Genomic DNA, 13,816 nt, shown 5'->3' on the forward strand with positions numbered 1-13,816 from the left:
GAATGCACAAGCTCGGTGTTTTCAGTATTGCTGCTTAAAGCTGTGACTAAAGACATTCCAGTAAACCTATTTTTGACTGTACACGTGAAGTTTCTGCATGTTCCTGCTCTCCACTGCTGCGAATCCCTAGGAAAGGTGCTTTTTTTTTCAGTGTTTTATTAACCAGAAGGGAGAAGCGTGTAAAGCCCAGCTCCCTTAGCCCAGGGATGCGAGACACAACAGGAGGGTGGAAGCTGGCCTTTAATCAGTGCCAGCTCCTTCTGCTTCTTTGCAATCCGGTGCCTGGGGCTTGTGCCCCAAGGCTGGGGGGTTTGGGGTGGTGTAGGGCCCTTGTGTTAGACAAAACAGGAGCAAAGCTCCCTGGTGGGTGGCACCAATGTGTTTTGGCACAGGAGGCACGAGTTTTCCCCTCTCTGGCTGGCTGCAGTCCTGCTCTCAGGCATCTGAGGCATTTCTGTTTGCCCTTTATTTTTGCGACCCTCGTTCCTTCCAGCCCCAAGCCAGGGACGTTCACTGAGGTGGGATCAGACTCTCCTGGCTTTTCTTTTGCTGTCTGCCTTCTGGTGAGAGAAGCATTGTCCTGCTTGGCCTGTGTCTGACGGAATTTCACATGGAGAGAGGGAAATGGTGCCCCCGAGAACCACCAGCGCTATCTCCCAGCCTCCTCGTGCGGGCCCAGGACCTTGTGCACAGTTTCCACCTGAGCGGAGGCGCTGCACCACGTGGAGAAGGGGATTAAAAGTGAGCACAGCAGGCTGGAGTGCCGGATGCGATTACAAGCTCCACTTGCCCTGCTGATGTATAAACAGGGCTTTTCCCCTCCGTGGGGCTTGCTCACTCCAGGTGGCAATCCGAAAGCCGAGCTGGGATTTTCTTCCTAACGCGTAGCCCCGTTTGAAGGCCCCAAGGGCAAAATCGTGCACTCAGTGGAAGTGATAAAAATCACCTTGGCTGTGCCTCCAGCTGCTCACCACCTGCAAAGGATTGAGAGGGCAGACGAAGAGGGAGGGTGTCTGTCTTGGGGGGGTGGCAGGTCTTCAGGGTGCCTTTTCCTGCCAGCTGGAAAATGAGTTAACAGCCCCGTGAGTCTGTACGGGCTGTGTTGTGCCTGCTCCTGCTGCCCGAGGGCGGGTTTACTCCTGCTGCTGGACAGCCTCACCACCACCTCTGCCTTTCTCTGCCAGCCCCGTCTCGTATCTCCTGCTGCCACCCACAGAAGGACCTTGATCCGTGACAGTGCTGGGTCCCAGGATCTCCCAGGATGTTGGGCTGCAAGTGTTTGTACTTGGGAGGCAGGGCAGAAAGCTGCCACAGCCCTCAGGACTCTCCTCCGGGTTGCCAGGATTAGGTTTTGGTCTGTTTGGGGCTCAAGTCACTGAATGCCAGCATTGTCCTGAGCACAGACTGTCTGAAGAGACCAGCTCTGGCTGGGGAACGGAACCAAGAGACAGCAGCAGCAGTAAATCAACAGTCCTGGCCACTAACTTCTAACAGTAATACAAGTAATTGAGCAAGTTTTATGGATTTCTTTTTAAGGCTGAAAATACCATTAAGATATCTGGGCTCAGGTATATTACAGAGCAGTCCTCCCTGTGTTCTTAACAGTGCCTTGGTCTTTATAGTGCTTCTGTAGTCCCACCATAGACTATGTAGGGAACTGTAGTGACTGGGAGGGGCTGTCATTCCCAGCTGTGCTGGGAAGAAGCCGTCTGAGTGCTTTGGGGTTGGTTTTCACTTAGGAGATGTTATGAAGGCGATTTCACAACAAAAACAACTCCATCACCCGGGTGCAGGGTCTGTTTTACCCATTTCCTCCTTGTGCAGATGACAGATCTCCTCCCTAGCTGCTGTTTTCCACGCGATCGCCTTTCACGGGGAATGGCATGCTTTGGCTGGCGTTGTACGTTCCTTCTGCAGCGCTGGTTCTTCCCAGGCTCACTGCTGTGAAGGAACCCCGGGGTCCCTGTGCCCACGGGCAGGGGGCTATAGAGATGTTTGGCTACACGCTGAGGCAGGTGAGGACAGGTCTCCATGCTCCTGGCTCTGGGCACTGCTCTGCCCAGGGGGAAGGAGGCTTCCCTTTAGAAACCCTGTTGGAAAACAGGACCAAATGAGGAGAGGGGACCTGGGTGCTGCGGTGGGGCTGCTCCTAGTGGAGTACCAGCCTTTGCTGCCCCCTTCCTGCGGGGCTCGGCTCCTCTCCCAGGGCCCTGCACACACCCAGCAGTGTCCGTGTGGCAGAGAGGTGACCGATTTGTTTCCGTACAAACCAGCAGCAGCGCCTCGTGAGCTCGGCTCCGGCTCCCCCTCTTTTTGCCAGCGGCCCTCACAGGTGCGCCCCGAGCTCCCTCCCGCGGAGGGAGGCCCAAGGCCGCAGCAGGGCCGGGGCAGCGGGGGGGAGCTCGGACAAAGCCGCAGCGCCTCCTTCGGCCCCCGCTGGAACCTCGGGGCCTGCCCGGAGCCGGGGCGAGGCTGGAGCGGGGCGGGGCGCGGCCGCCTCCCCTCAGGGGGCCCGGGCCCGGCCGTGCTGAGGCGCGGCCGCCATTACCCCGCGGTCACCATGGCGACCTTCCCTCTCACGGCGCAACTCTCGCGAGAGCCCCCGAGCTGAGCCGCGATTGGCTGCCCGTTGCTAGGGGCGAGGCGGCGGGCGCCGCTGATTGGCTGCCGGCCGCGCAGGCGCGAGGCAAGATGGCGGCGCCCGCCCGGCGGAGCGTGGTGTTCGTGACGGGCAACGCCAAGAAGCTGGAGGAGGTGGGAGGGTGCGGGGGGCGGTTGCCTAGCAACGCGCGGTTGCCTAGCAACGGCGGCCCGGGCCTAGGCCTCAGGCCTGAGGCCTAGGCCTGGCTTTGGGCCTAGCCCCGGCCCCGGTGCTGACGGGCCGCCCGCCTCCCGCAGGTCGTGCAGATCCTCGGGGACTCCTCTCCGTACGCGCTGGTGGCCAGGAAAATCGACCGTGAGTTGTGAGGGGGGCGGCGCTCCTCCTCCTCCTCCTCCTCCTCCTCCTCCTCCTCCTCAGCGCCTCCCCCTTCCCATGGCTAACAGACTTCGTGTCCCGGCCCGCAGTGCCCGAGTACCAGGGGGAGCCGGACGAGATCTCCGTGCAGAAGTGCCGCGAAGCCGCCCGGCAGGTCGCCGCCGTCCCATCTGCCTCCTGCTGCCGGGTGCTGGGTGTTTGTGCCGGCCCCACTGCTGGGGAGGCCGTGCTGGTGCTCCTGGGGTGTGCCCCGTGTGGGGGCCTCTCGTGTCTCCTCAGCGCTGCGGGGACACGGCAGGCCCCGCAGGGCAGCCTCGACATTTGTGGGGCTTGGAGTTTTCCATCAGCTCCTCACAGTCGCCTTCTAAAGCTGCCTCAGGTTTTAAATAATAAACGAGTGAAGATTGGGGCTCACGGAAAACACAGCTTTATCTTCATGGCCTCAGCATTCCCTCTCCCCATCCCACTGTTCCTGCCCCCCGTGAGGGCAGTACTGCACAGCTCTGCTCATTTTCCCCCGCCAGAGGTCTTTCCTGCCACTCTTCCCTCCCGTCTGCCTGCTGGGGAGGGCACAGGTTTGGTTGTGTCCCTCTGGTGAGGGCCCTCACTGAGGTGACAGAATGGCTGCTGGGTTTCTGTGATGTCCCTGTTATCCTGGAAGCACGAGAACGGGGTTGAATAAGATAATAAGGTTGGAGGAAGTGCTTTCCTCTGGGTCTAATACTTCTACCTTTTGCTGTAGGTTCGGGGACCTGTTATAGTAGAGGATACCTGCTTGTGCTTCAATGCCCTGGGGGGGCTTCCAGGGCCATACATGTAAGTAGGTGGGAACTTCCTTCAGCTCTTGTTTAGAGTGAGGAGCGCAGCTTGGCGGGATGTGCTTCACTGGGGACTGATGCTCCATGCACCAGGATCAGTAGGTTCAGGGAGGTGATTACTGGTCTGTGTCCTTCACTTCATTCCGCACCACCCTCTTCCAGGTGCTGCTGAGCTAAGCAGAGGCATCAAAGCTTTATCTAGTTATGTGTGCACTAGAACTGGGTGTAAAACACGAACAAGTTGAATTGAGGAATGTATTTCAGCTTGTTGGTGCTCATGAGTGGGAACTGAGTTATTTACTTTGACCTTAGTGTGGCAGTTAATTAAAACCCCACGTTTTTTATTACTATGTCCCATTTAGCTTAAGAGCTAGGTAAAGAGCCCAGAATGAGATGATTTGACAGTACATTTCAGAGGGATTCAAAGAGCTATGAAAACATAGATGACAGTGCCTCAAGGATGTCTTTATTTCTGAGTATTAATATCAAAAAGTCGTCTCCTCTTTTTTTCTCCTTCAGAAAATGGTTCCTGGAGAAGCTCAAACCAGAAGGTACTGCCTCTTGTGCGCTGCTCTGCGTGTAACTTGGGCTCCACAGAAGCTGCCGTGAGCCCTCTCTAGGTGGGTGTGTGGTGCTGGGCTGGAAATGCCCTGACACCAGGACCCTCTCTGTGTTGCTCAGGCCTGTACAAGCTGCTGGCTGGGTTTGAAGACAAATCTGCCTACGCTCTTTGCACCTTTGCATTCAGCACTGGAAACCCGGAGGAGCCCGTGAAGCTCTTCAAAGGCCAGACACATGTAGGTGTTGATGGGGGGGGGATTGTAATGCAGCTTTTGTAACTTATCAGCTCTCTTAAGGACAGTGGGGTTTCGAAGGGAAGCAAGAGGAGTGCTGAGGCCGCACGACTCAGGGCTTTATGGCTTTCTCGTGGCAGGGGCTGATCGTGGAGCCCAGAGGCCCTCGAGATTTTGGCTGGGATCCCTGCTTCCAGCCGGACGGCTACGACCAGACGTGAGTCGCTTTTTGTCTGTAGCCCTTTAGTTTTAGGGAAAGGAAGGGGTTGAGGCTGCGTTTTGTTACCGTGTTGAGAGGAATGTGCTGACAAGGAATGGTGATAAGGAGAAAACACTGCCTAGACTTGAATGGGGTTATGGGGAACCCTGCTTTGGGATGGACCTTGGGGGTGCGTCACTGCCACCCCCTGAGCGGCCTGCACACGAAGGGGGCGGTTCTCAGGGGCGGGGGGATGCCCTGCAGCACCTCAGCTGCTGACTCTGCCTCGCTTTCTCCCCCCTCCAGCTACGCGGAGCTGCCCAAGGCCGTGAAGAACTCCATCTCGCACCGCTACCGCGCGCTGAGCGAGCTCTCCGCCTTCTTCCTCCAGAACAGCTCCGCGGAGCCCCCCACCGGCCCCAGCTAGCGGCTCCGCGCTGCCCTAGGGCCCTTCCCGCGGCACCCGGGCCCGCCCCTATTAAAGCTGCTCCCTCCCAGCCGTGCCCGCTCCTTTTTCGCCTCTCCCCGGTTCGCGGTCCCGGTCTCGGTCCCGGTCCCGGGCGCGGCGTGGTCGGGGCGCGCCACCCGCGGGCAAACTTGGCGCGCTTCCCGCCGCTCAGCCAATAGGCAGCGGCCGAGGGGAGGGCGGCAGCCAATCGGCTGCGCGGAACGGGCGCGCCGCGCGCGGGGGTGACGTCAGCAGGGGGGGCGCGGCGGCGGCGGAGGGCCGCGGGTTCGAGGCCGGGCCCCGCCATGGAGCTGCTGCCCCGCGGCCCCGCCGAGTTCGGCTCGGCCCGGTACTGGGAGCGCTTCTTCCGCCAGCGCGGCCGCCGGCCCTTCGAGTGGTACGGGGCCTTCCCCGAGCTCTGCCCCGTCCTGCGCAAGTATATCCGGCCCCGCGACAAGGTGAGGCCCAGCAGGGTTTGGCCCCGCCTGGGAGCTCCCCCCTAACTCGGGTGGCGTCCTGCTATGGAAGGCTGTGCTTGTTCAGCCCCTCCTCTGAGTATGTGGTTGGGGGAGCTTTAACCCTGCTTCATCCTCCCCTAACTCAGCAACACAGGGAGAACTGGCTCGCTGAGGGGACGCGTGGTGCCCTAAGCGGTGTCAGCTCCCGGCCCAAAACATGCAAAGCCTCCAGTGCCCTTTAAGCAAGAGCACAGGAGAGGGCCACGTGGCCCCCTAGGACGGGGCTCTGGGGGCTGAAACACACATAATTCCCCCAAAGATATGCACTGTAGTTTCATAGCTCTGTGCCAAGGTGACTTTTCTCTATAAAAATATTATTTTAGGGTCTTGGAGGGTGGGTTTGTAGGTCCTACAGGTGCAGCTTTCCATGAGCTCGTTGCTGATGCCCGTGGTGTTTGCTTGGAAAATGCTTTGGGGTGTGTGTTCTGGGTGTTTTCAACCATCACGGCTGCCCTTGTCCCCCTTCCCAGGTTCTCGTGGTTGGCTGTGGGAACTCGGAGCTGAGCGAGCAGATGTACGACACGGGGATGTGCGAGGACATCGTGAACATCGACATCAGCGAGGCTGTGATCCGTCAGATGCAGGAGCGGAGCGCCAGCAAGAGGCCGAAGATGAGCTACGTGCTGATGGACGTGCTCCAGATGGACTTCCCTGACGCCCACTTCCAGGTGGTGCTCGACAAAGGCACGCTGGATGCCATCCTCACCGATGACGAGGAGGCCACTCTGTCCAAGGTGGACAGGATGTTTGCCGAGGTCAGCCGGGTCCTGCAGGTGGGAGGGCGCTACCTCTGCGTCTCCTTGGCTCAGGCCCACGTGCTCAAGAAGGCGGTGGAATACTTCTCCCAGGAAGGCTGGGTGGTGCGTGTCCACGAGGTGGCCGGCAGCGGGGACGAGCAGCAGTTCGTCCTGCCTGTCTTTGTGTACGTCATGACAAAGTTCAAGAAGATCCCTGGCTCCGCGCAGCAGATCCTGGAGATCTGCCCCGAGGAGCAGGACAAGCCGATGCGGATGGAGAGCGCGGAGCGGCTGGTGGAGGCGGTGAGGGACAGGCAGCATTACGCCCTGCTCTGCAGCCAGCTGAGCAAAACCCCCTGCGGAGAGCAGCTCTCTCTGGATCTGTGTGAAAAAGTCAGCGGGAGGCCTCGCTACACGCTGCACGTGGTCGACAGCCCCTCGGTGAAGCCCTCCCGGGACAATCGCTTCGCCATCTTCATCAGTGAGTACAGCTCCTGCCTGCAGCCTGGCACTGCTCCACCCAGGAGCTGCTGTACCGGCAGTGGTCCTGGTCCTGTTGGAGTTAAAGAGGGAAATGGCTCGTTTTTGGGGGGTTTGGTTGAGGTCTTAATCAGCTCTGCAGCGGGACAGGTATTTCCAGAGCTGCGTCAGGCTCTGCCAGAAGGCCCTGGCTCTTGATCATCACTTGTGGAGCGTGGCTGTAGGTGCGAGGCCGCGTCACGTAGCGGTACCTCCTCGTGATGCCTCTCCGTACCCCACAGCTCCTCCCTTGAAGGCCGGGGTGGTTGTGGGGGGCGCCAGCACCTGCCCGGGGCTCTCCTGACCGTAGCCCCCGTCTGCAGTCCCGCAGGGCAGAGAAACCGAGTGGCTTTTTGGGACGGAGGACGGGCGGAGGCAGCTGGCCGCCAGCGCTGGCTTCGGCCGCCTGGTGACCGTGGCCCTGCACAGGGAGCAGCGCTACGAGGGCATGGCCAGCATCCAGGCGGAGCTGTCGGGGAAGGTGATGGAGCTGGCCCCGCCGGGCCTCCCCGCCCGGCAGCAGGTGAGCCCGCTCGCTTGGCTACCCCAAAATTAGGGCTAGGAGCTCCTCAGCCAGCCCCGAGTTCCCCTGCTTTGAGGGAGACCGAGCTGCAATGCCTGGTGTCCCCCGTGCACTGCCCACAGCTCATCCCGCTGCCCCCCAGGAGCATCTGCTTCACCCCAACCCTCCAGCTGTGCTCAGGGCAGGGCCCCACAGCCTGGCTGCTGCCCCACGTCCCCATTCTCCCTGCAGGTGCCCTTCCTGTCCGTGGGAGGGGACATCGGGGTGCGCACGGTGCGGCACTGCGACAGCAGCCCCCTGAGCGGGGAGTACGTGGTGGAGGACGTCAAGGGGGACGACGCCTGCTACTTTCGCCGCCTCGTCTTCCTCAGCAACAGGAACGTGGTGCAGTCGGAGGCCCGGCTGCTGGCCCCTGCGCCTCCCCCAGGTACGCAGGAGGAAGGGGAAAGTCCTGCTGGGAGCTGCTCTGCTCTGTCCCAGCACGGCTCTGGGAGTGTTTTTGCTCTTTGCGTTGGTGGTGGGACAGGGTTGGGGTGGTTAGTCCCCTGTAAGAGCCCCTGCCTCCAGCCTCACCTTACTTCTTCTCCTTCAGGCCAGAAGAAACGGAGGAAGGACAAGAAGAAAGCCGGCCCTGCCGAGCCTCCCACGGCAATCGACAAGAGCTACCTGTGCTGCGAGCACCACAAAGCCATGGTGGCGGGGCTCTGCCTGCTGGGGAGCCCTGACCCCGTCCCAGGTGACGAGGTGGGGAGGGCTATTCCTGCCCGTGGAGCCCCAGCGCCCTGCCAGCAGCAGTTTTGGGGCAGGCGGGTGGCTGGGGAGGCAGGAACTGTGCTGGGGGCTCACCCGGGCCCTCTTTTGGCAGGATCCCCGATTGCAGTGCTGGTGGTGGGGCTCGGCGGTGGCAGCCTGCCCCTCTTCATCCACGACTACTTCTCGCAAGCCCAGGTGGCCGTGGTGGAGATCGACCCCTGCATGCTGGAGGTGGCCACCTGCTGGTTTGGCTTCTCCCAGGGCGAGCGGATGCAGGTGCACGTAGCCGATGGCCTGGACTACGTGGCCAAGCTGGTAGCTGAAGGTACCGTGTCACAGAGCGTCCCAGCACGCTGGGGTGGGGGTCCAGGGCTGCTGAATCCTCTCCTTCCATCCATCCTGACCTCCCAAAGAAACCCCGTGAGAGAGAAACGGCTGAAATGTGGCAGAGGGGACGCCCTGACCTCCCTGTTTGCTTCCTCGCCTTGTGGCTCAGCCCTGCCCCAAGGAATAAGGAGTCTCTGCGTTCCCTCTTGCAGCCCCAGCCCAGTACGACGCCGTCATGTTTGATGTGGACAGCAAAGACCTCACGGTGGGGATGAGCTGCCCGCCCCCAGCCTTCGTGGAAAAGCCCTTCCTGCAGAAAGTGAAAACCATCCTCAAGCCAGAAGGTACGAGGCGGGCTCTGGTGGTGCCCCTGCAGTCCCCGGGGTGGGCTCGCTGGTCCTGGGCAGGATCCGAGTGATGGGGCCGTGCCGCCCTTCCTCGTCCTGGAAAACAGTGGCCGTGGCCAGGATGGCTGCCAATCTAGAAGCTGCTGCTCCTAGATTTCAGCTCCGGGTGGTTTTAGTGGGCGTTGTGATGGCACAGAGAAAGGGAGCACGAGGTGCAGCGCTGCGGGGTCGGGCGGGCTGAGAAATCCCCGGGGGTGCGAAGAAAGGGTGCGGAAGGCAGCGGGTGTGGGTGGTACCTGGGTAGGTACCAGGCGGTGGCAGGGACGTGGAGCTGGGCCGAGGGTGCTCGTCGTGCTGCCAGGGGCTGTGCGAGAGAGAGAGGGAGCTGGTGGCACTGGTGGCACCAGCTGGGCTGTGTTTGTGCAGGGAGGTGACGAGCGTGGTGCTGTGCAGGGGATCTCAGGGCTTGCAGACTTCTCAACCCCACTCTCGCCCTGCTGCAGGAGTCTTCGTGCTTAACCTGGTGTGCCGTGACGCCCGCTTGAAGGAATCTGTCCTGGCCGTCCTCAGGGAAGTCTTCCCCCTGCTCTACGCCCGCCGCATCGACGGGGAGGTCAACGAGATCCTGTTCTGCCAGCCCAGCCCCGAGGGGCGGCGCGACCCCGCAGAGCTTGGGGCACGAGCCCGGGTGCTGGAGGGGGCCCTGCAGCAGCCTGGGCGCCCCTGGGACAGCTCCTACGTGCTGGCGGACATGCTGCAAGCCGTCACCATCATCTGAGGGGGGCCTCTGTGCAACTGGAACGAGAAAAGTCCCTGCGTGAGCCACGGCTGGGATGTCTGACCCTATAGGGGCCGGTTCTGGCCTGGGTGTGTGCCTGGAGGACGAGGCTGGCACGGAGAGGTGCTCCCCGCAGCGGGACGGAGCCCAGCGAGGTTCCCCGGGGTGCTGGGGCCCTGCTCTTTGCAAGGGCCCCTTCGTGCAGTTTGCCTCTCAGGGGGCTGGGGAAGGGGGCTGGGACCTCAGGGGGGGCTGTGCAGCCCGGGGGACGGCGATGGGGTGGTGAGGGGTGCTCTGGGACTGGCAGGACGCTGTGTTTGTGTCGGTCCCTGCTGCTTTCCTGCTGTGGATAAAATGTCACTTGGACCTGTCCTGCTTTCCTCCACGTCTCTGGGAGCTCTGCTCGCTGGCGTCTGCGCGGAAAACCCCAGCCCTGCCCTGAGGCTGGTGGCACACGTGTAATTGGGCTGAGCGCCGTACAAATAAAGCTCAGGGCTGCTCTTCAGGTCCACGGTGCTCTGCCAGGCTTATTTCCCCCTAGCAGTGATGGGACACCACAGTCCCCTGGTGGGAGATGTCCCTGCGGCCTTGGGGCACGCCAGGGAGGTGACACTGCCACGGGCTGCGGCGGGGCTGAGCTCCTGGTGCGAGGAGCAGAGGAAGCTGCTGGGTTTGGGTTGGAAAATGGTTGAGCAGAGGTGCCTGGGGCTTGCTGCCCGCTCTGCCACTGCACCCGCCAGGAGGGTGCCCCGAGCCACCACCTCCAGAGCCTACGGGAGCCCTGGGGACGTGCAAAGAGGAGCTCCCAGCACCCCTAAAAAAGGTGAGGCCACCTCCACTCCTCAGGGACACGTCTGCCCGCTGCCCCTTCCACTCACCTTCCCAAAACCAGACCCCACTGCACCCCTGTCCCTCTTCCACAGCTCTCCAGCCATCACCGCTCTAAACTGGGACCTGTAACCCCCCCAGCTCTCCCCATTGCTAAACTTATCCCCCTCTCAGTGAGCCAGGCCCTCAGCAGCAGCTCTGGGAAGCCTCGGGACAGCAGCAGGCGCAGCTCAGCCTCATTTTGCAGCCACCCACATCCCTTGCTGCCATCAGCAGAGCCGCCGTGCCCTCACCTGCAGGCAGGAGCACCTGGAGGGGCCGCAGGCTGCCTTGGAGCTACTTGTACCACGAGGGTGTCAGCGTGATGTCCCTCAGCCTCCTGTCATTCTTCAGCAGCGCCCTGGTCACTCTTGCAGGTCCCCAGCCGGGTGCAGACCGTGGGGACACCCCGAGGGCTGCCATCCTCCGAGCCAGGGGGGACCGCAGCCGCTGCAGGAGACAGGAGGAGTTTGTTGCGCACAGGATGCGCTGCCACAGCTGTGCAGACAGCAAGCATGCCTTGGGATCAGAGAACGTGGCTGCATTTTAATTCTGATTTGGCAGGGGGATCTGCTCGGGAGGCCGATCTGCACAGATCCCTCGTCCCTTGCTCCCCGCGTCGTTCTCCTTCGTGCAAAGGGACAACTTTGTGCCCTACTTTCTCCTCTGGCTGGCCTGCTTCTTTGCAAAGGGAGCAGATGCTGTTTGTTCAGTTTTTTAACTGCTATTGATCCTCCCCAGGCACTCAGTGAGTGTTGGTGCCCAAATTCAGGCCTGGCTGGCCCTGCTGCAGATCAGCCGTGGCAGCTCTGGGTGCCGTGTTCCCGGTGCGGCAGTCACTGCGCTGCATCGGGGCCAGCACGCGAGCTCTGCTCCGTGGCAGAGGCAAGGCAGGAGCTTGAGTTGTGCACAAGTCTGTCTGCCCCCACGCCGTTCATTTCTAAATCTCTTTTTGTGATAAGCACCTTTTTTTTTTTGAAGGGTGTCTGTTATCCATCGAGCTCGGCGATGGCAAATGTCTCAGCTGGATCAGCAGCGCTGCATTTGGGCTATTTTTAACTCCCTTTCCAATTCTCAACGTAATTCCAATGGCACAGATTAGTGTGTGTGCCCTTTATTTTATCTAAACCGTCTCATTTCTTCCCCAGCAGCAGCTCGCACAAAGGATGCGTTCATCCCTCCTTTGTCCAGCCCTGCGTTTCTGCTGGGTTTCCCAACTGCTGCGTAATGCCACATCCTGCTGGAAAAACAAAAGCCATCTATTAGGCAGAAAGTAACGACGAAACCCCAGTTCCTTGCAGCTGCCCTTGCAGTCCCTGACAGCCCTGTGACGCTGCTCCAGAAATGCATTTCAGCTCACAAAGTGCCAAATCAACGCACGCTGCAAATACCTGAAATTCTTTGCAGGTAAAAGTGCTCCGCAGCTGGAATAAGTGGCGGGTAGTAAATTTTTCCCAGGGTCACCGTAACGTGCAGATAATGTATACGTTTGGCACCCGTTCCTGTTGGGTGTTCTGGCAATGTATGCTCTGTTTACCTCCTTTAGTCTCCACTTCCTTCCTCCCAGGCGTGGGCACACTGTAAACAGGGGGGATAGAAACAAGCGCTGCTGTCACTTAGCAACCTCAGACGGGCTCGGGGATGCTGACTTCTTTCCTTTCTGGATTTCCCAGCCCAGAAAGAGAGCCCTGTGCAGATCATGGAGCAGCTCCGTCCTGACCCTGCAACCAGCCGGGGTTGTTCAGGACTGGTCATGAGACCTCCAGCTGCAGAGACCTGTGCCAGCGTGAGCCTGTTGTAGCACAGAAAGGGCTGCACCAGCCATGTCCTGAAGGGTGGCAGGGCTGGGGAGTGTTTTCCCCGTGATTTTTTCCCTGGGGGAGGCACTTGGCTTGCCTGGCTTTGTGTCCGAGGCAGGAGGCGTGCTGCCAGGCTGCAGCAGGGGACTGCTGCCATTTCACGGGGTGCCCGGGGTGGGAAGGCTGCAGGGAATCCTCTCTGCAGGCTGCAGTGCAGCACAGCCTTCCTTTGACTGGCTTTCCCTCTATCTTTCGCAGCCTCAAGGTCTCTGTTCTGAGCTCTCCTCCCTGGCAGATGCCCGGGCACGATGCTGACTGGCACGGCAATGCCAGCGCCACAGAGCCAGGCGCTGAGCAAAGCCTGGGGCTTGGTGCCTGCGCTGCCTGCTGCCTTCTGCAGATCGGCTGCGTGAGAAGCTCTGCAAGGCTTCGGGTCGGTTTCTGAACCGAGGAGGAGGTGAGGAAGGTCCCTGGAGAGAAGGGAAAATCACGCATCAAGGAGCCTGCCTCTTCTGAACGCGTCCCGGGGGAGGAAGCAAGCTTGGCCGGGCTCTGCTCCCCGCTGGGCTCTGCTCCCTTTCCTCGCAGGGACAGCATGCCCAGCTGCTCACTGCAGGCATCCTCTGTGGCAGTTCATATATAACCCGCTCCTCATGCAGGGAATTGCACTGGCGTGTATTTATAAAGCAGCCTGGGGACCTGCTCTGAACGTCCCCGTTTTTAGCATCGCGCTGCCTGCTTAGGGAGAGCTGGTTGTGGGAAAGGAACGGTGGCACCTGGAGGTGACAGCCCCCTGCCCACCGTGCCAGGGGAGCCGGGGCTCCTGGCTGAGCCCAACACGTGGCAAAAGGCAATGATAAATATTGTGGGGCACAGCTCTGAGGGCAGGGTAAAATAGAGAGGCACGCTCAGCTGGCAGCCTGGTGCTCCCCAGGAACATGGGGACCTGAAGATGTCCCTCTGTGCTCTTCCTCCCCCTTCTTTGCCGATCTCTTGGAGCTGTTTGAAAAACGAGCACCCTTGTGGTAGCACGTGCAGGCATAATGCAAGTGTCCATGCTTTTTCCACCAGGTGGGAAATCTGTATCTTTGTCTTTTTGGGGGGGATATTGGATTTTTTCTAAGTGCTGGAGCTGCAAGGGCAAGCACGTCATTTAGCGGCTTTAACTCAGCTCAGGCAGAAATGGTGTTTGGTTTGGAAACTTCCCAGATTTGGGGGAATAACTCAGCCTTTTCCTAATAATACATATGAGCTCCTTATTTATTTAAAATTATGGAAGGAAACAAAGACCACTAAAAAGCAAACTAATGGAAAGGAGAGGGCCTCAGGTTACCAGCTCCAGGGGTGCACAGCATCGCTCCCAAGGAATCCTCCCTTTTCTAGGGGTCATTTCTCCCTTGTACCGATGAGGC

At 60.2% G+C, this 13,816-nt stretch overlaps 2 protein-coding genes across 2 annotated transcripts; both read left to right on the forward strand.

The window, feature by feature from the left end:
* Positions 1-2,665: 2,665 nt before the first annotated feature.
* On the forward strand, positions 2,666-5,285 carry ITPA (inosine triphosphatase). Its single transcript, XM_084291326.1, has 8 exons — positions 2,666-2,754; positions 2,899-2,956; positions 3,067-3,131; positions 3,720-3,793; positions 4,315-4,346; positions 4,477-4,592; positions 4,730-4,806; positions 5,095-5,285. Exons 1-8 carry the CDS (start codon positions 2,692-2,694, stop codon positions 5,213-5,215), a joined length of 606 nt encoding a protein of 201 aa, XP_084147452.1. The 5' UTR covers positions 2,666-2,691; the 3' UTR covers positions 5,216-5,285.
* Positions 5,286-5,484: 199 nt separating this feature from the next.
* METTL13 (methyltransferase 13, eEF1A N-terminus and K55) lies at positions 5,485-9,943 on the forward strand. The gene is made up of 8 exons (XM_084291315.1): positions 5,485-5,694; positions 6,225-6,972; positions 7,334-7,533; positions 7,765-7,960; positions 8,126-8,269; positions 8,399-8,611; positions 8,826-8,957; positions 9,464-9,943. The coding sequence occupies exons 1-8, from the start codon at positions 5,542-5,544 to the stop codon at positions 9,736-9,738; spliced, it is 2,061 nt and encodes a 686-aa protein (XP_084147441.1). The 5' UTR covers positions 5,485-5,541; the 3' UTR covers positions 9,739-9,943.
* The last annotated feature ends 3,873 nt before the right edge of the window (positions 9,944-13,816 follow it).

This window comes from Netta rufina (assembly GCF_964035555.1).
Source record: "Netta rufina genome assembly, chromosome: 8".
NCBI classification, from domain to species: domain Eukaryota; kingdom Metazoa; phylum Chordata; class Aves; order Anseriformes; family Anatidae; genus Netta; species Netta rufina.